Below are 19887 nucleotides of genomic sequence, written 5' to 3' on the forward strand. Positions count from 1 at the left end.
AGAATAAAAGAACAAAGTTCATTTTACTCTAACATAAACCTATAAAAAGCAAAATCAGAGAAACTGATCATTTTAAGTGGTCTCTTAAATTGTTTTACAAAGCTGCATGTGTTTTTGGTGAGGGACTAACGTGAGGCAACTCTAAATTTATTTCCGATTACACACATAGATGACTAATTTATCTTTGTAAAATCCTCTGGAAGCAGCAAGGGTGTACTTATTTTCCTATGTCTGTTGCTACAGTTAAGGGAACTTTCTTTCCAGCGGCTAATTGTGTCTTTAATCCAAATAAAGTCTGCAGTGGCTCCCGGGTTGCAGGTGAGACTGTTGCAGTGAAGCAGTGCTGATGTACATACTGTATATCTGAAGTACGGCGGTAAAATAACGGCTAACTCAGGCATGCAGGACCAAGTTTCAGTCAATGTCTCAGATCTGTGGTGGTCAGTAATAGAAGACCTGTTTTAATACTGTGAAGTGCCATAATGAATGTGTTGAATTCACACAGGAAACTGTTGTAACCTGTGAGGTGACAGAATAAATCTGCCCTGCTGGACAAACGTTAAGTTTGGTTTATTAAATATTTGGAATTAAAAACCAAACAAACCAACTATCACCAGGGAAACCATTTAATTCTGGACTCATACAAACAAAGAAAGGAAAATGTACATATGTATTTGCAACGTGTGCAGGAACTCCACACTTTTTTTTTTTTTTACTTCCACAGCTTCTTGATAGACATGTTCTTCTCGCTGTCTTTCTGCATCACCTTTGCCACGGCCATCTCGAAGTCCTCCTGCGTGACGTGAACTCTCCGCTCCCTCAGAGCGTACATCCCTGCCTCTGTGCAGACGCCCTAAAACCAAAACAACACGCACATTATTTATTAATCGATTATTCTGACCATTAATCAGATAAAAACAAATTGCCAAATTCTGCTGGTTTTTCCATTCGATCACTAGAGCCTTTTTATAGAGTATTAAAAATGCACTAAATTTAATATTTAATAGCCTAAAATTGAACGTTTGATAATTTGTAGCAAAGGATGAATTTGTAGCTAAAGAAAAATACTTTAAACATCAATATGTGTAATGTTTGACCACTCTATGACTGGTTAATTTTTGGATTAACTGATTACTAGGATAACTAAAGGTGAAGCTGAAGCTGTTTATTTTTAATCTTGCATAAAAGTTTTGTACAGTTTTGGCTGAAAAACTGCTCTCAGTATGTTGCTCTTTCAGCAAATGGATTTTTTTAGTCTATACTCCAGCTAACGATTAATCATCTACTGAATTAGTTGATTATTTCAAGAATTGTTTCACCCTAAACCAGATTTAGTCGTGTTCCTGCTCATCCAGATGCTAAATTCTCCAGATTAACGGCTGTAATTCCCACCTTGACTTCGGCTCCGGAGGCTCCCGGCATGAGCTCTGCGATCTTCCTCAGGTTGATGCCGCGAGTGAGATTCATTTTCCTGGAGTGGATCTTCAGGATGTCCAGACGGGCCTGTTACACGCAGAAGTGTTAACATTTTTAAGCAAATAAAATAAATGACCCTTTTTAAGAAAATGTGGTGATAGGAACCTCTTCATTAGGAGGAGGGAACTCGATCTTTCTGTCGATCCTTCCTGGCCTGAGCAGAGCCGAGTCCAAGATGTCGATGCGGTTGGTGGCCATGATGACCTGCAGGGGAAAAGTAACATGATGTCAGCTTTTCATCTCTAAGCAGAACGTCTGTTTTCTGAAATGTGACCTGAAATCAGATTTTACAGACCAGGAAATACATCAGTTCTAACAGGTTGAAGTAAAACACTCTTCTGTGTGGAAGTTATTACTGTAAAAAATACTTATTTTTATCCATATAAGGATTCTTTGGTTTTGTTGTGTGTTTGGAAAAAAAAGTTAATTATTAAAGTAATAGTTTATGTGCAATATAATTTCTGATGTTACAATGATTATATTTTCTTGGCTCTTTGTTCTCAGAATGTCCCCAACGCTCTTTGACCTTTAGCATCTCAAACACTTTGGGCACTGATGGCAGGAAAAGCAAATCTAGAAGGCCAAATATGTAACTGCAGTCGTCAATTTGCATTTGAAATGGTATATTTTCATATTTTTATGAATGCCAGTCCTTATATTTTTCTCCAGAAGTTAAAGGGGAAAATATTTACAGAGTGGGAACATTTTTTACAATACCTGCCATAAAATTGTAAAAGTGATATCAGAAAATTAGTTGCAGCTGTTACGGGGGGAATTTTAAAATTTTCAAAACCTTTTCTATATTAAACTGATTACATATGCCATCACAACTACTTTAGTGTGGGTTTCTTACTTATGGTGCAGGACACTTCACTGTACACTCATTAAACCTGTAGTTGTGGAAACGAACCGATCTGCATCACCTTGATGTTTTTAGTGGCCTCGAACCCGTCCAGCTGGTTGAGCAGCTCCAGCATCGTCCTCTGCACCTCGCTGTCGCCACCCGAGCCGCCCTCCAGGCGGGACGAGCCGATGGAGTCGATCTCGTCCATGAAAATGATGGAGGGGGCGTGTTCCCTCGCCATGACGAACAGCTCGCGCACCATGCGAGCACCTGGATCGGAGCCGGAGACATTACAGAGTTAGGAGACGGTTCAGGATCTTGGCTGCAGGATTGATAAGAGATGTGACGATGGGAAGTCACCCTCTCCGATGAATTTCTGGACCAGTTCAGAGCCGGAGACCCTGATGAAGGTGCAGTCAGTGTGGTGGGCTACCGCTCTGGCTAGCAGAGTCTTGCCAGTTCCTGGTGGTCCATACAGCAGCACACCCTGCAACAAACAAGAAACTTTGTTGACGACTGTGGCAATAAATCAAATAATCCAATTTCTGGCATTTTAAGATTTAATTTTTGGAGAATCTGGATTTTTGTTTTCACTGATGCACTCTCAGGCGTGTGCATCAGTGTGATGTCAGCGCGCCCAAGGCGGCCATCTTGTTTGATAAGCAACCTTTACAGCTTCAACTTATTTGGACTTTGAAGCTATGATTTTGTTTTAATTATAAGAATAAAGTTCTAATATTAGGAGAATGAAGCAATAATTTCATGAAAATCAAACACAAAAAATTCAAAAAAATTAATGAGGAATGTAGAGCATCTTGTAAAGTTACACAGCATCACTTTTACAGATAATACCTGATAGAAAAACTTCATCTTTTAACACATCAGCATCAAATGATTATCAGTAACAGGGCTATGAAACTACATTCCTGTAATTAAACAAAAATTCTTGTAGCCTGATCCTATTACTCTGTTGTACAACTAAAATAAAACCCACTTTTTGAAAATTTTTTCTGTCATTTCTTTTTTTTTTTTTTTAGAAAAGATAATTAGAAAAATAATAAGTTGATTAAAATCAGAGAACTTGCTCAGCCCTAGTGGTCTCCAAACTAAAACATAAAAAAATAAAAGCATTCATTGACTTTCACCCACCTTTGGCTGTGCGATTCCCAAAGCCTCAAACAGCTCTGGGTGCTTCACCGGCAGCTCTATGACTTCTTTGATCTCCTTGATCTGTTTGTCCAGCCCACCAATCATTTCATAGGTGGAGTCCGGAACCTTCTCCACCATCATCAGGGAAACCAGGGGGTCCACTTTGTTGGGCAGGATCTTGTGGAGGGTGTAGCTGTCGTTACGCAAAGCCACGCGGCAATTTGGAGTTACCTGGTGGAAAAGTGACATTAATATAAAACCTGAAAATGTGTTCTCCTGAAACTGATCGGCTGTGATACTTACATCATTGATGTCAATGTTCTTGTCCACATCCACAACAAATTTCCCCTCAGGATGTACCTAAGTGGACGAAGGAAGAAGTCAGACAAAACTGCAGAGAAAGCATAAAGCTGCAGTTCAGACCTGGAGCGCTGCATACTTTCACCAGCACTTTCTTTTTGTCCATAACCCGAACCACTTCCCCCACGTAGGATCCCTGCTCCTGCAGCAGCTGCAGCTCCTCACGGAGCAGACGCACTGACGGGCAAAGACGTGTGAACATGTTTACATCCAAACCCTGCGAGCTTTTTAAAAATAATATGCTAAAACATAAAAATCTACCTTTGGCATTGAGTTCATTCCTTTGCGCCTGCAGACGTCTCAGATTCTGGCTCTTATCGTTCACCGTCAGCTGTTATGAGAGAAAGAGAACAACAGAAATGAAGCACTGACACTTTAGCAGAAGGAGTTTTCACTAACTTTGCATATCGTGCTTACCTGTAGCTCTTCTATCTTCGATAAGTAGTACTGTCGGAGACCTGATCCACCTTTAAACTCCCCTGTCTCCATCTGGCAGAGGAGAAGTGACCTTAGATGCATTTCTTATACAGCAGGAGTTTGTCTCTTAATTATTTACACTACATTTAGAGTGGAAAGGGTTCAGGCTTTTATTATTGCATCTTACAAGCATGAAAACAATAAAAAAGCGAGAATATTCAAAGCTAAAAACAACAGGGGATTATCAAAACTACTAAAAAGTTTTCCAGTTATATTCATGGTCTTAATGAAAGCAGCAAAAGTCGGGTAAGGAAAAAACGAAATTACCTACACCTTAAAATGGCTTTTCTAAATGGTGAAAATATGTTGAACAACTTACACTACAATGTGAAGCAAAATGACTCTAGATAAATCAATAGATAGATCAATAATTTGTTCTATTTTACGCTGCCATTTTTTCGCTATATAAAAAAATGGATACATATTGTTCCTCTTAGCTTTTGTTTTATTTCGTCTACGTTTAAATATAATGTATGTCTGAAGTCGAAGTCAAACTCCGTGTGCACAAAATCTCGCCTAATCGAGCTAATTCTGATATCTATGAAAACTGGTGGATCACTAGACTTTAAAAGCACTTGTTTGTAAGTAACAAATCCAAAGTGAGCAGATTCTCAATATCCAACTGAAATTTATACATAAACACAAATTTCACTGACTCCAGAGTGAAATTATTTTCTTTTAACTCTGATTAACATTTGTTAGCATGAGCTAATACCCGAGTAAACGTTTGGTTAAAAGGTGATAAACCAAAAACTTGGTTGCTTATAAAAACACAATACATCTTAAAAGTATAAACATACGCTACAATTGTGAAGAAGTTGTTTACATTCGGTACAGGAAGCAAAGTTAATGTTAACGAAGCATATAGTTGACAGCGAGCCTGCAGCTATTTAGCAGGCTCGGCTACAATGAGACAGCAAACCTCCACAGCACATTCATTGTTTTCAATAAAAATATCCCGTAAGTTTTTAAACTAAAGCCTCAAATAGCTGGCACAACACAACAGGTTCAAAGTAATTATTTACCAAAAAGCGCTACAATATGATTTTCCTACTATTTTTTTAAATTAAAATCAGCAAAACGACAGAAAATTACACCTACTTGATCGACACCGTCTACCTCCATCTTGAAATTTCGGCGTCCGCTTTAGTGCAGTCGTATTTCCGGTGAGCTTCTTCTTCTTCAATGTGAATTTGTAGTAAATAACTTAGATCGCCCCCTGCAGTTCAAGTTATAAAACGGAACTACTTTTTCTTAGTTAAACGAATGGTCCCCAAACTTTTTATACAAAATACTCAGAAGTGGAGTACCCAAAAATCGTATTCAAGTAAAAGTAGCAATACCTCAACATATTTTAGTCAAGTAAAAGTAGCTTCCTAAGAAATTACTCAAGCAAAAGAGTATTTGGTAAAAAAAAAAAAAAAAAAAAAAGCTACTGAAGTACTGAGCACCTGGTCAGAATGACTGATTTAATGTTTAAAATGATTTCACCACACAGGCAAAAAATAAAAAAAAGATATGAGTACATTTTAAAGACTGAAATAAAACAATAATACGTACAAATATCACTATTTTAAGCACTTTTCCAAATCATTTTTTACCATGTAAAACTTCACACTGTAGGTAATGTATATATTTTTAGAACAGTTCTTGCAGTGACAAGTGTTTACCATAAATTCACTTGACCTCCACATGGCACAGTAGGCTCTGCAGATAAAAGATAAACATTTTTTAAGAAAGAAAAAAAAAAGGTCTGCTCACATTTTGCATTAACTGAAAGTTTATGCAAAATATATCTCATGCAGTTTTGGGTAAAATGTCCTTGTTCTTCATTCAATGAATTTACTCACTGGAGAGTATCCAGAAATTTCACTTATGTAGCTTTAGTGTAGTAAAAAGATGCAGTGAAACTAATCCTAAAAGTAATTTTCTTCGTATTACCAGTCAATCTAGACCAATTCCTAACAGATCAATGTATTTAGTTTATGATTCTGATTAGATTTTTTATCTTTTTTTGCCAACTAAGCCTCTTTGGGGATTGGGTTTGCCCAGCATGCTGTTAAACGTGAGAACCACCGCTGTAAACCGGTGTCAATTTCCAAGCCGAGACTCAGAAGGGAAGGTTGTATTTATCTTGGCTTTTAGTTGAGGAGTGGTAGTGTTTGAGTAAAACCAGATATACCTGTTGAAACGGCAGCCCTGCAGAACAACCTGAGCCCTGGGACCAGCCCAAACACGCAGCTGTGCGACTGCAGCACAAGTGGAGGAGGTATCGCTATCATCTGCCGTGACCGTGCAATGGAAAGCACTGCACAGAAATGCTCAACTCTTTATGAAGAACTTAAAAAACATTAAGATTTATAAGTACATTTATTGAAAAATACCTCAAATGTATAAAAGATAAAAGCTTTTGAACAAACAACAAGCCAACATTTTACAAAGAAGCTTTACAAAAATACTTGTACACATTTCTTATTCACAAAACACATTTTGGCACAATACGGTGGAATGGTCCGAACCTTTACAGAGGATTTCAATTAAACTCTTCATAAGCTGTGTCGATCTAACACGTTGGAATGTGCCCTATTAATTAATAAACTTCCACAAAGTCTGCCAAAGTTTCTGTTTTTGGTCTTAAAACAATGATAAACACAAAGAAAAACAGCATGTAAACCTTCACAAGGTAATGGAGAAAGCCAGTGAACTGCTTCCTCACATATCAAATATTAAAAGAATATTAAAAACATAAACAGCACAAATTACTCAAATATATTTTTGCATAAAAAGAGCTTCCTGTTCTGATGTCTTGCAAAGAATGGGATGGTAAATGTTAAAATGCTTTGAAGCATTTGTTACTAGACACTGGGCACTTTGGGTATTTAAATCTTACTTCTCTTTTTTTAAAGGTTTTGTTGGCTCTAGTGGCCTTTATTTGAAAGTAGTTAGACAGGAAAGATGATAATGAGAGGGGGAAGACGTGGCAAATGTCGCCAGGCCGGGAATCAAACCTGCGACCACCATGGGTCGGTTTTGCCCCTGCGCCACCACAGCACCACAAATGTTACTTCCGTTTAATATGAGCAAAGACCCCTCTAATAAATGGGAAAAAGGAAAAAGAAAATACAGCACCAGCACTTATCGGTTTTCAGAATTTTGTACCATATATAAAATATGTAAAACAAGGCACAATTTCTTTTTTAAAAAGACTCACAATGACGGACAATGCAAAGCAAATACTTTACTACATAACACATAAATCATCACTTTTGTCCCAACTTCTTGCTAAGAGAAAAAGGCTGTGTAAAACATTTTAACCTGCAAGAATGGCTGAACTATTTCCAGTTTCAAATAAGCAGATATCAAGATTGGATGAGCTGACTGAAGCCGACCGGTGGCTACGAAGACTCCAGAATCCATGTTTAGGTGAGTCGGATGCCCAACACTTGCTCCAACTCCTGCTTCCTCTGCTGCACCTGAAACAAAGATGGTTTAGTGCAAAGATGTCATAAATCATCATAAATGTTCTCAAAGGGCCACAGTGTACTGATAAAATCGGATAAACAGTTGAAATATAAATGAATTCTTCAAATTAAATAATATTGAACATCTTTTCAGTCCATCCAGAATTTCCCAATTGTTTTGGTGATTTTTTTTTTTTTGCACTATAAAAGTGTTTGTGGTAGTAATTTAGAAATATTTGCGACTTTTTATTACTTGCCATATCATTATGGATAATAACTCAACTTTAAGTAAGGCTGAGGCAGCTGTTTGGTAGAAGTAAGAAACCAATCCAATGTTTTTCTCCATTTTTGCGAAAAAATCTGCAATAAACTTACAATCATGCTTTAGCACAAAAAAGTGCAGGGATTTGTTGATTTTGTGTGAATTTCCACAATAACTCACAAAGAAACTGGAGGGACTGATTTATGAAATTTGGCAGTAAACAGACAAAAACTGCTTTGAACTGATTGATAAAATAATATTTATACACACTGTTATCTTGACGGCTCTTTTTATGTGTCACTTTAGAGCCTAGAGGGCCACATAAAAAGCTACAGTGAGCCAGATTTGGCCTCTGGGCCTTGAGTTTGACACATGTGGTTTAGAGTCTGCAAACAGTAACAAAAAGCAATCTGCTATTTAATCTGCCACTTTGCTTAAATTCAGCTTATTTATACAGCAACAATTCACAACACTTAGCCATTAGGCACAAGATCAAGATGATAAGAACGGGGAGGTTGGTGAATGTTTTTAATAAATGAAATTGAGTCTAAAATAGCATTAAAATTTACATTTAGGCTATAAACTTTAACAAACACTAAAAACAGTGATAGTTTGTACTTACTTTGGAATAGACATATCTGCCCACTGCTTCAGGAACCCAGGGTTCCTGGTAGAACTCGGTTCTTCGCTCTTCTTCTGGGTTTCCTGCTACGTCGGTCATCAGCTGGTGGAACAGAAACGCTTCATGAACACAGTGAACCATATTCCAAACCTACAAAAACCTTTACGCACAAAGCTTGAAACCTGAATCCTGTTTTTGTGAATAAAGGCAGCACAACTGAAGAGCAGGAAAACAAATGAAATGTAGACAGGTTAAGCCTTTAAAGCCCAAAATTCATAGTTGGTGGGCGAAAGGTTTTACCTCCTGACATGTTTTTAGACGTTTTGTTTCAAGTCTGACACTCCTTAGCTGGAGTGTAATTATTTTCTAAACTATGATGGATTTGAGCTGTCTAAGCATACCCTCATTATGGGTTTGGTTGAAAGTTTTGTATATATTGGATAAAGTGTTTTCGCTGACATCACAGTTTGCATTTCATGAATGCAGGCTGTGTTCCTGTGTGTGAATGTTTTCTGTAGTCTGCAGCTGAGAAGTTTTAGATTAATTTAAACCATTAACTTCAGCTTTGAAATGCAATGAACATTAGAAATTCCTGAATAACTGAGCTAAATAAACAATTTACAAACTGGAGAACTCTCTTTAGTTAGTTTTAATTTGCTCCCTGATGGTAACTCCCAGCACAGGAGATTGCTTTATCTACATCTAATGCCAGCTAAAATGGAAAGTTAAATGATTTTAATTTTTCGTATCATTATTTGCAAATAAACCTCTTAAAGAAGCTACACTAGTCTTTTAAACATTTACAGAGGTTCTAAGATAAATACTGAGTTATAGTAGTTTTTATTTACAGTTTAGTTTAATTTTGTTGCGACTTTTTGTCAAGTTAGTTTGTAGAGCGTGTTTGCTAGTTTTTAGTAGTTATTAGTTAAATATTGCTTAGTTTTTATTAGTTTTTATTAGTTATAGTAGTAGTTTTTGTTTTACCATTCTTTGGTTAATGTTTTTTGATGCAGAATTCAAAAAGGCCAAAGTATTGTATTGTGATTATCTGTATATCTCGACTTGGAACAGAAAATACAGTTTTCAAAAAATTTATTCAATCATTGTTGAACCACCTACTGACTCTTCTGTTTAATCCCAACTTTTGCAGTCGCCATTTTGCAGACAACCTAGTGCCACCAGGAGGATTAAGGGCTAATAATAATTTATATCATTTATACAGTTTAACTTCCACGCAGTATTTAAAAAACATTTTTAGTTTGTATTAAAATAAGCTTCTATAAACACAAGAGATGTTTGACTGACTAACATCCAACAAAGACTCCTGTGTTGAGGTGGTAGAAAACTTTACATTTATTTACCTTCAGATCTCTGCACTGGGACTTCAACCAGTCCTTGATGAACTCTTGTGGATTATTGCTGAAGCTCAGCATGAAGTCTCTCTCCGTCTTAAGCTGGTTGATGTATTCAATCGTTTCATGGATCTGTAGCAAGCAGCAGAAAGGTTTCACTCTAACAGTTTTATGATAAAGATTAAAAACGTTTGGGGATTACTATTCAGGTCCGACCTTCATTTCAAGAGCAGCAATTTCCTGTTGGTTGGTGGTGGAGGACAGGAAGCTGTTCATCTGGCCTTTCAGAGGGTCGTCCACCTCCACGTCGATATCATAACAGGCCGTTTTCTTCTGATCGGTGGGGTCCACACTATTCAGAGGAAACATGCAGGTGGAGAGCTGTTGCTAATCAGGGTTTGATTTCCAAGAAAAATCAAGTTCAGACAACAGGACAGTTTTCAACTGTCCCTCATTTCAGGAGAAATGTATATTAAGACCCAAACAGAGATTGGACAGTAACTATTCCTTTACCTGATAATGTGATTGATGATGATAGGGTCGGGGTGGTGCAGCAGGCCTGCTAGTTTCATGGGAATATCAGAGAACTTCATGCGTGGACAGCCGAAGATCTGAGATGTGTCACAATAATCAATCAGTTAAATGCCTAAGAAAGGCAAACATTTGTGCAATACAAGACAAGGATAAAACTGAACTTCGTGAATGCCAGCTCTGACAAAACTAAGCTGGGACTTTTGGGCCACAATCCCATGATATAACTTTACAAGAAAACAACACTGAGCATCACCAAAAGAACACTATGCCCAGACTGAAACATGCGGGTGACGGCTCCAAATATCTGCAAGAAAGCTTAAGTTGAGGAGGGATTTCCTTTTTTGGTATCACAAGGAGTCAAAATCAACAAATTTTACAAGTTGTAAAATGGTTGACATCTAAAGCCATCAGACTTTGTGGCCTGACCTGTCTGAAGTAGCGGTTGCAGTTGATGTACTCCTTCTCGTGGCTATCCTGCAGCTTGTTGTTCTTGATGTAGAGCCAGAGAGCTTGCATGATGCTGGCCCGAGTCTGCGTGTGAACGCCCAGAAGACGCGCCAAGCGAGGGTCCAGCTTGTACTGCGGGGGCTGAAAAGGAGAAATATTGGCCAAAAGTGAGTCCTGGTCGACAAAAAATATGTTAAACTATGACAAAAAGAGCAGCGGCAGAGGGGGTTTTGCTACCTGGTGGTCAAGCATGAGCAGAAGAGTGCATTTGACATTCACATCGCCCGGCCTTTTCACCTGGAAACCATCCGTCTCCTGAGTGGTGGGCATTCTGTGCCACTGGGAAAGAAAAACAAACAAAATTCTCTTAAATTACAATAGAATGGGTGTAAATTTGAAATTCTGGGTGAGGAAAACTAGTGGAAACAAACCTGAAAAGACTTGCAGTGAGAGATTGTTTTTACAAAGCACTCAGTTTAAAAAAAAAAAATTTAAGGTGAACAATTGTTTTAAAAAAACAGTTCAGTAACATTAATTTACTCTCTCAATTTCACAACTTTATTCTTGTAATTTTATTATTGTTATTTTCTTAGCATGGTGAGTATTTGTAATTATTTATAAGTACTGAAAGGCATGTAAGCTGGTGTAAATATTGGATATCTGCTTCTTTGGATGTTTAAACACTGTTTAAATGAAGAAAACACAAAGAAACCACTTCTTTTCACTTAATATAAGTTTTTATTGCGAGATAAATCCATGTGAAGCTGGATCATCGCTGCGTACCTCTACTAAGTGATTGTCGGGTCCATAAAGCTCCTTATCGAGCTCAATCACCAGACTTTTGAAGAAAGAGGAGAACTTCTTCTTCTGCTTACCAGGCTGAAAAAAAAAACAGAAAGAGACAAAGAAAGAAAGAGAGAGAGCAGAAAGACTGTGAAAAGCCAGCACAACACGTTGGCCTCAGTGTTTCCTTACTCCGCAGTGTCAGTCCACAACTGCATTGTTTAGCTCTGACCACATCGGGAGTGAGGAACCAAACTGTTGAGTAGAAAAAGCTGTTGCACCCCCCCAGCCTCCTCGCTGCCCTGTCAAAGCCTGTTTGCTCAACGTGACCCCTCTCACTCCTTCCCCGACATCCCCTTTGCCTTTTTTTCACTTGCGCCATGCGGCGCTCCTACGCATGCCTGAACCAATGAGCAAGAGGGAAAAAATTAACAGAAAGAAAGAAAAAAAAAAGAAAAAAGATCCATCTTCTGTGGCCCCAGATGACACAATGAGCCGGGCTAGAATTGATGGAGGGAGGGGAGGCATGTCAGCTCTTGGTATGCAACGGCCAGTGGTTTCAATTCCGCGTTTCAACAGAGAGTGTGAGCTTGTGTGCGTGTGTGCAAGTGTGTGAGAACGTTAGCTGTTGTGGGGTGGGATAGGGGAAAGCTGTAAACGCACATCTGGCTACGCGGTCTGAGCCAAGGACCAACTGCAACTCGCAGGAACACAACAACAGGGAATCAGAAGGCAGCGAGCGAACGTCCAAACAGAAACGAAGAGTCCGGTTCCCCAGCTGCGCCGTCCACTTACTTCCTCCAGGAGTTTGCCTTCCACTCTCAGCTCCCAGGAGGACACTTTCTCAGATTCCTCTCCCTCCGGCTTGCTGGGAGTGTAAGTGTTGGAAATGTAGATGCGAAGCTTGCGCTTTTGCTGCATCAAGAGGAGAAAGAAGAAGAAGAAAAAAAAAAGGCTGTAAATTCAGGCCGGCGTAACGGCTCCGACGCAACAGCTGTTTATTAAAACCTGTTTCAGATAAATGGCAGCATGAGTCAAAAAAGCCTTAAAATAAAGAGCTTTCCGAGTCTTAAATGGAGAAATGCAGGAAAAATCCAACATATTTTTTAGTTAGGAGAAAAAAGAAGTTCTTTAACAAAACAATACGAAGTGCAGCTTTTGAATTAGGGACATTTATCGCATCATTCATCACGATAAATTTACCGTTTTTACGATGAATTCATGATGCTTAAAAACCCTGAAAGCTTTTCTTGTTGTCAGAACTGATGATGTTTGCTCAATAAAAGCATCAATAAATATGAATCCAAATGAAAAACATTACAACTGGGAACGATTTTAAAAGCATTATTTATATTTGTGGAGTTGTGAATGCTGTCACAGTCATAGTTACCTCAAAAAGATGTAATAAAATAGATCTTATCGTCAGCTTTATATTCTGTAGTGTTTCACAAGGTTGGAGCAGAAAGAGAGGAATCTTTCAACACTTCTCTCCAGACTCATTAGTTCTTCCATTTGTTCTTTTATCAGGTTTTCTATCAGATTTAGACATGATGACTGAGAGGTGAATGACTTGTTTTGTGTCTGCCAAACCATTTTAACCATATTTTTGGACAGATTTCTGCTAAAGAACCCAATTATGACCAGTTTATTGTTTTCTAGTTTTCCAGGTGATAGACTGAGCCGAATCAGAATATATCTGTTTTTTTCTTAGATTATATTAAGCATGAATCTAAGCAGGAAATTCATCAATATTTATGCATCAAGTCCTTCTTTTGCATAATCAATACTCCAGTGATCCAAAGAAACCATGCAGGTTTTCAAGAGGTTTTATGATTTGGATCATAGCCTAAATGTGCTTTTATCTAGACTCTATTACACATTAATCTCAGTATCATTTCACAAATAATTCCTTTAAAATCTAGACTACTCTTTTAATTCTAGACTAAATGAAGGTAAACTAAGGACTTGTTCCTGTGAACTCTTCTAAATGCTACTTCATGGAAAGTTTTCATCTCATTGCTGAATCCCAAACAGATGTTTCTTTGAGAAAAAAAAAAACAAAACAGCATTAGTCCGCTGTTGTCGCCGGTGGACAGCCAGAGTTTTCACACTGCAGAGTTTATTCTCAGAATGGATCAAAGATCTTTCCGTAACCCAACAGTGATCTCTTTCACTTTCATTCAAAGCCCTTTGAACCACATGTTGGTCAACAACAACAAATTTGAATCAACCGAAGATCTGTTATGCAAATAATAAACTGACAAAGAAATGCACATCCGGAATATTTCTAATAATCTTTGATTCTCAGACAAAAACAAGCCCAGCAGCTCTTCTTAACTCGAGTTTCTGCTGCTTGAAAAGCCTGAAATCCACAAAAATAAGTAAATGAAGAGGAGATACCATGATCGGCTTCTTGATGGCCTCCTGAATCTCCATGCGTTTCCGAGCGATGGTCTGATCCAGCTTCCTTTCAAAGGCCAGAAGATCCATGTAGGCCTGAGACTCGGGGACCAGGTCTCGAATCTAAACGCCGAGAAAAAGGCGAGTTTTTATGAGCTCATCATCTTTGATGGGTTGTTTTTACTTATGACTGTTGGGTCAAACATATACCTACCCTTTGAGGAAGGACCTTGTCAGCCATTTTGCGCCTTTTTGCTCTAAAACGACCAGAAAAGAAACGGTGAGCTCCCTAACTGACAGGAAACAAGCCCTTCTATATTGCGTTTGATCACTCTTTGGTTAACCAATTTCTCAGGAACTCAGTAAAAGACCATATTTGATTATCAAATACTGGGGAATAACTTCACAGTGCAATCACACGATCACAGCCAACGTTAGCTCTTTATTAAATCTTCCTGAGGTTTCTACTGATCATTTGCTGCTCAACACAAGAGCTGATCTGTTCTTTTAATCTAATTATACAGTAACTCCCCCCCCCCTTTCATTCAGGATGGTGCTTTAAGCAGTTTGGCGTTCCTTAATAAACATTACTGTGTTGCTAAATAAACCCCAGAGCGCAGCAGATTCATTAAAGCCGATGCTGTAAATGTCGTTTCACGTCGCGGTGCAGCACTTTCATAAGCGTGGCGTCACCAAGCGGTTTGAAGTCAAAAATAGCCTCTTGTGTCTGTTGCTTTGAAAGCCAAAGGCCAGTCATGAGACACTGGGCTCTTCGTGTTTTAACACTGCAGCCACTTTCAGGGATTTTCTTTAGGATCATGACTTTAAGGAAACACACACACACACACACAAAAATAAAAAATAAAACAGTTTGATGATCAGAATCACAACTGATTTCTGAATGGTAGGTCAAAAACTAAGAATCCGATCTTTTTTTCTGATCAGTGAATGCACCAAAACTAAGCCAGGTCACTGACGGCAGCAACCTTCAGTGTAGAAGTTATTACTGAGGAAAGAACATCCAAAGTTAGCGAGATGTTTTTTTTAAATTTACTACCAAAATTGAAGAGTTGGACATGAGGAAGCTTAACGTAAAGTATAAGTCTATAAACTCTCCAGCAAATACACACACACACTGATCTTTGCCGTTATTAGTACTACGCTAACAAACGTTTAAAACGGCACTCTGTAATCATTTTTTTTAATCTGTTTACCGGCAGAGCTGTGTAATACCAACTGCTCTCTCTCATGCACACAAAAATTTAAATAGGTGATAATTGACTATGACTGAGAGACTCCTTATGGCTTCTTTATAGTTTTAAAAAGTTAGTGGAGGAATCATTGTAAGTCAGCTTTTTTGTAGAAAACAATTAACATATTTTAACATGGAGCTTCTACAGTTTTCAATCTACAAAAAAATATAATGAGTAACTGTCTTGGAAAAGAGAAAAGCAGATATTCTGTAAATATTTTTACCACTGCGTCCTGATTTAAGGGATTTCACTTTGTAGGTTTTCAGTCATACAGACAGAGACAACACTGTAGAGCTGAAACGATTAAACGCTAACGATTGATTATTGAAGTAATCATCATCTAATTTAGTACTCGTGAATGATCGGGAGTATACAGATTCAAAAAGAGGCTATTTGCTGAAAAAACATTCAGCAGTAACTAAGCCAAAACTGTACAAAATATATTTAGAATTTAAGATAAAAATACTTTTGTCTGCAAATATGTTCTACCCTAAACTCTTTGAGTGGCAGATTTAGCTTCACTTGGTTCAAATTCACTAAGGGAATTTTATGTTATTGTGTTCTGGGGAATAAAATTTTCAAAAAGGAATTTGTTTATTTGCCTCTGCTAATGTTTTTCTAATATTGCATATAAAAAAGCTTTTTCGATTTTTGTTTTAAAATCGATCAATAGAATAATCAATTAACATTCTTGTCCTATCATCTTATAGAAATGACATTTTTGTGACAGAACTTCCAACCATTAAAAAATTAAGTATCTTGATGTTATTGATACTTCTTTAAAAGAAGTCGTAATCCGCTGAAATCTATATGAAACCTTTACAAAGGTGGTCAAATAACTGCAATACTCCTGATTGTTTTCATTTCTACATATTACAGAAAAAAAATCACTTTCAATTATAATACTTAATTTACAAATTATGCAGCTGAACTTGTTTTACATAACTTACCCCCTTCTTAGGCCTCCCAGCGCCTCCTGCTGCTGCTGCTGAAGGAAGCGCTTCCTTGAGGCGTCCATGCCGGGATGGCCCATGCCTGGACGCATCGGAATGCTGCCACCGCCGTAAGAAGGGCCCGGCATCTGTCCCCCCATTGATCCTATGAGGCCCCCCAATCTGCTAGGGGGCATCCCAGATCGCTGGAGTGAAAAAAAGACGGAGATTGACGAATAGAAGTATTGAAAAAGCTAATGGTATAAAACTACAGATCTGTGCAAAAAAACATAAAGTAGGTCAAACACAAAATGTATAAAACATAAAATAACAGCAGCACAGAGTTTTAACAGCTTGAGGCAAAAAGCTAAAGCATTCTGCTGGTTCTGCACCTGTAATAACCATTCTGAGCTCCCCTCACTATCCTCTGCAGGACTATTTTCTCTGCCGTACCACAGTCAGAGTACAACCATGATTTCAAGTTTATCTGTAATGCCAAGACATTTTGGCCATCTAAACCCTCTCTTCTGTTGGGAAAAAGTTAATATTTCTAATGTTGAGTGATTTCTATTAAATCTGATAGCTTTAGTTACTCGGTTGGTCTTCAAACTCCTTAAAACCCACTGTAACTTGTCCCCAACTCACAGCACCATCTTTTACCATAAGTTTCAACGATAAATAAAAGTGTAAAAGTGTGATTTCCTCTATTATTTGATACAATGGTGTGGTATTGAAGATTCCAGTTTTCATTTCTGACAAAAGACATATGAAAACCCAAGTGTTGATCAGTGCTAGAATCAATAAATAATCTTCTCTGGGAGTTTAATGGTTGAAGGTCTTAACCCAAACTAGAAATGGTTTAATTGGGGTTTTAAAAATGACAAAAAACAGAAAAAAAAGTCTCTAATGACATGAAGTAGAAGGTAGCAGAGTGACAAGAGTTTTTAAGGTGTTGAGAATATTTGCAGTCTTGGAAAATGGACAGTTTTCTGCATGGAAATTAAAGGAAATGCAATTATCAGTCATTAAAACTACAGTTCACAAGCCATTAGCAAAATAACTGACTGCAGGTTAGCTAAAATGGTAGAACAAAAAAAAACTAAGTTGGTTCAATTGAAAACTAATACTTTATTTTACTAACTACGTGTATTAATAAAAAAAATACTTCAAAATTATGCCTCAAGGTTCAACTTATTTTAACTGAGGTCAAAATAATTGTTGCTTATCTGCATCAAACTAAATTAACTAAATTCTGTTACACGTTTTTTGTTTCAAATAATTCAGCAAATACAGTTGTATTGTGAAAAACAAAAATATGAATCGTGGATGTTTATATATTTTGGACAGATATTATTTTCAGGTTTTAAGCTGAAATGTTATGAGAAAGTGTAGAACATGTGTCTTTATCTGATCTCAAGAAAATAACTGAAGCCCCGCATGTTTTAACTGCCAAAATAGATATCTGCTGCGTTTGTGCATGCCAGTTTCAACAATATGAACCTGCAGATGGTAGAAGTGGGATAATATATGCAGGCTTGCCCTGGGGGCAGATGGTGGTGATGATAAACTGTTATTTTCACTAACTGACAGGATGCTAAGGGCAACCACGTGACTTTCTCCTTCATACCTGAACAAAACATATTTATTGTATCACTTTTTTATATTTAATTATATGCAAAGCATCTTAAATTTCAGTAGAAAAACGATAAAGTCACAGTAAAGAGTTGCGACAATTTAACAGATGGCAGGAAAGTAGTGTAGAGCTCTTTTAAAGGCGGAAGTGCCATCAATAATGTGGAATTTTAACACATCGAAAATTAATTATACTTCTATAACTTTGTATTAAATTCAGAGTTTAATACAAAGCAACTCAAATTATAAAACTGACTTGATTCACAAAGTAAATGGAGGTTAAATATAAAAAAGGAAGTTCAAACCTGGTGGTATTGGGGAGTGCTGGTCATGCTCCGGGGGTAACCCGCGGGAGGCTGCGGCATCCCAGGCATCCTCATGCCCGCGATATGGCCAACATTCATGGGGCTCACAGTCGGATTCATCTGGGGAGCCGGGAAGCCCCCTCTTGATGCCATCTTCTGGATCCACAAGTGGTTTTAAAAAAAAAGTGACGGAAACTCAAGGAGGTTTTGAATGTGTAAATAAAAGCCCGGAAGGCTTTTAAAAAAGAAGCGCTCAACGAGAGAGAGCCTTCCGCCTTTCCTCCGCGGAGTTGACAGCAAACACACCGTCAACGAAAAGCTAGCCGACGTTAGCTCGTTTCCGACCGTTTCGAGTTCCGGGTTTTTTTTTTTTTTTTTGCGTCTGTAAAGCCCCCGCACTTCCCCACTCACTAACTCAGGGCTGACTGTTGTTCCTCACCTCCCGCCTGTGTTTACCCTCCTGAACATGCCCAACTTACACCGACTTGACTGCCTCACCAGGCGCCTTCTCCAAAGCGCCTCACTTCAGACAAATTCAGTCCTAAAGCCAAGTCAACTGCTCGGTCTGAGCACTGCCCACCCACGAGACACCAACGGTGCCTTCAAGTACCGTCGGAAATATCGAATGTTGTCAGGCTTTCCGCACAGTTCCGATTTTTGTTAACGTCTTCAACTTTTTTCAATACAAAAATGCTTCAACTTATTCTTTCAAAGTAAATATACCTAGTTTTCAAAAATAATGAACGGAGGAAACAATTAGAATTAGCAAAATTTTCTATTAGCTAAATGCCTCAATAATGAGAGAAATAATTTACTTATTACTATTATCTTTAAAAACTAAAGTTATTTCCTCTGTATTGGTTGCAGAGGTTGCATTAGGTTAAAACTCATCTTTACAATACATCTTTAATTGATGTATTGTTTTTACTCTGTTTTGTCGTTTGTGTTGTCGTTCTTGTACAGCACTTTGGTGCAGTTTTATACCTGTTTTAAAGTGCTATATAAATAAATTTGACATTGACCTTTAAGCTATCAGTCAAAACTTTTGGGGTTTTCACAATACTTTTGGTTGAACTCTCACTTATTTCTCCTGACAGAACCCATCTTGCTGGATTTACATTTCAGACAATGGAACAAACAATAGATATGCGAGATGTTCAAAGCTTGTGATGTTGTTTTGGAACCGAACCCCGTTTTAAACTTCTCCCAAAACGTTCTGCTGTGTTTCTTGTTTCATAATCCCATCTGCTCAATGTTCTCCAACCTCTCAAAAGCTTCAAAGAACAGCTGGATTTATACTGAAATAAAATGACCCACAGGTGCTTTCTATTTACTAAAATGCCAGACTTCTGAAGGTACTTTGCTAGATTTTATTTATGGGTAAATGGGGCTGAGTGCATATGTTGTCTAGAGCTGAAAGTGACTCAGGTATGACTGGGTGAACTGGTTAAAAACGTTATTCTTTTGGGAGGGAAAACGGAAAAAAAGAACCAATTACTTAATTTGTACAAAACCAAAATAGAGTCACTGTGTGAGGAAAACTACTGCAATATGTTGAGTTTATTAGACCTCCACTATGGAGTGAGTCATTTTAAATT

General features: G+C 37.9%; 2 protein-coding genes across 2 annotated transcripts; both read right to left on the reverse strand.

Moving 5' to 3' along the window:
- Nucleotides 1-610: 610 nt before the first annotated feature.
- On the reverse strand, nt 611-5523 carry psmc5 (proteasome 26S subunit, ATPase 5). The gene is made up of 11 exons (XM_015011648.2): nt 5408-5523; nt 4247-4318; nt 4091-4160; nt 3909-4006; nt 3773-3829; nt 3470-3700; nt 2681-2807; nt 2400-2590; nt 1582-1680; nt 1393-1503; nt 611-853 (listed from the first exon to the last, which is right to left on the reverse strand). The coding sequence occupies exons 1-11, from the start codon at nt 5429-5431 to the stop codon at nt 713-715; spliced, it is 1221 nt and encodes a 406-aa protein (XP_014867134.1). The 5' UTR covers nt 5432-5523; the 3' UTR covers nt 611-712.
- A 1134-nt stretch (nt 5524-6657) lies between these two features.
- On the reverse strand, nt 6658-19050 carry smarcd2 (SWI/SNF related BAF chromatin remodeling complex subunit D2). Its single transcript, XM_015011647.2, has 13 exons — nt 18290-19050; nt 16371-16558; nt 14382-14424; nt 14168-14290; nt 12563-12682; nt 11768-11863; nt 11222-11323; nt 10964-11125; nt 10517-10614; nt 10220-10355; nt 10013-10135; nt 8652-8753; nt 6658-7779 (listed from the first exon to the last, which is right to left on the reverse strand). The coding sequence occupies exons 1-13, from the start codon at nt 18440-18442 to the stop codon at nt 7726-7728; spliced, it is 1500 nt and encodes a 499-aa protein (XP_014867133.1). The 5' UTR covers nt 18443-19050; the 3' UTR covers nt 6658-7725.
- Nucleotides 19051-19887: the final 837 nt, after the last annotated feature.

This window comes from Poecilia mexicana, unplaced genomic scaffold (genome assembly GCF_051168715.1).
Source record: "Poecilia mexicana isolate PSO_F unplaced genomic scaffold, ASM5116871v1 scaffold_19, whole genome shotgun sequence".
Taxonomy (NCBI): Eukaryota; Metazoa; Chordata; class Actinopteri; order Cyprinodontiformes; family Poeciliidae; genus Poecilia; species Poecilia mexicana.

Bases quoted from the DNA above. Each gene is read 5' to 3' on its own strand.
- psmc5 (XM_015011648.2), bottom strand. From the start codon at position 5,431: ATGGAGGTAGACGGTGTCGATCAA. The intron at 3,701-3,772 runs GTAAGTATCACA...CTTTTCCACCAG, and splicing joins AGAACATTGACATCAATGAT to GTAACTCCAAATTGCCGCGT. The intron at 2,591-2,680 runs GTGACTTCCCAT...GCTCCGATCCAG, and splicing joins CCAGAAATTCATCGGAGAGG to GTGCTCGCATGGTGCGCGAG.
- smarcd2 (XM_015011647.2), bottom strand. From the start codon at position 18,442: ATGGCATCAAGAGGGGGCTTCCCGGCTCCCCAGATGAATCCGACTGTG. The intron at 11,864-12,562 runs GTAAGTGGACGG...TTTTTTTTTCAG, and splicing joins AAGGCAAACTCCTGGAGGAA to CCTGGTAAGCAGAAGAAGAA. The intron at 7,780-8,651 runs GTAAGTACAAAC...TCTTTGTTTCAG, and splicing joins GCAGATATGTCTATTCCAAA to GTGCAGCAGAGGAAGCAGGA.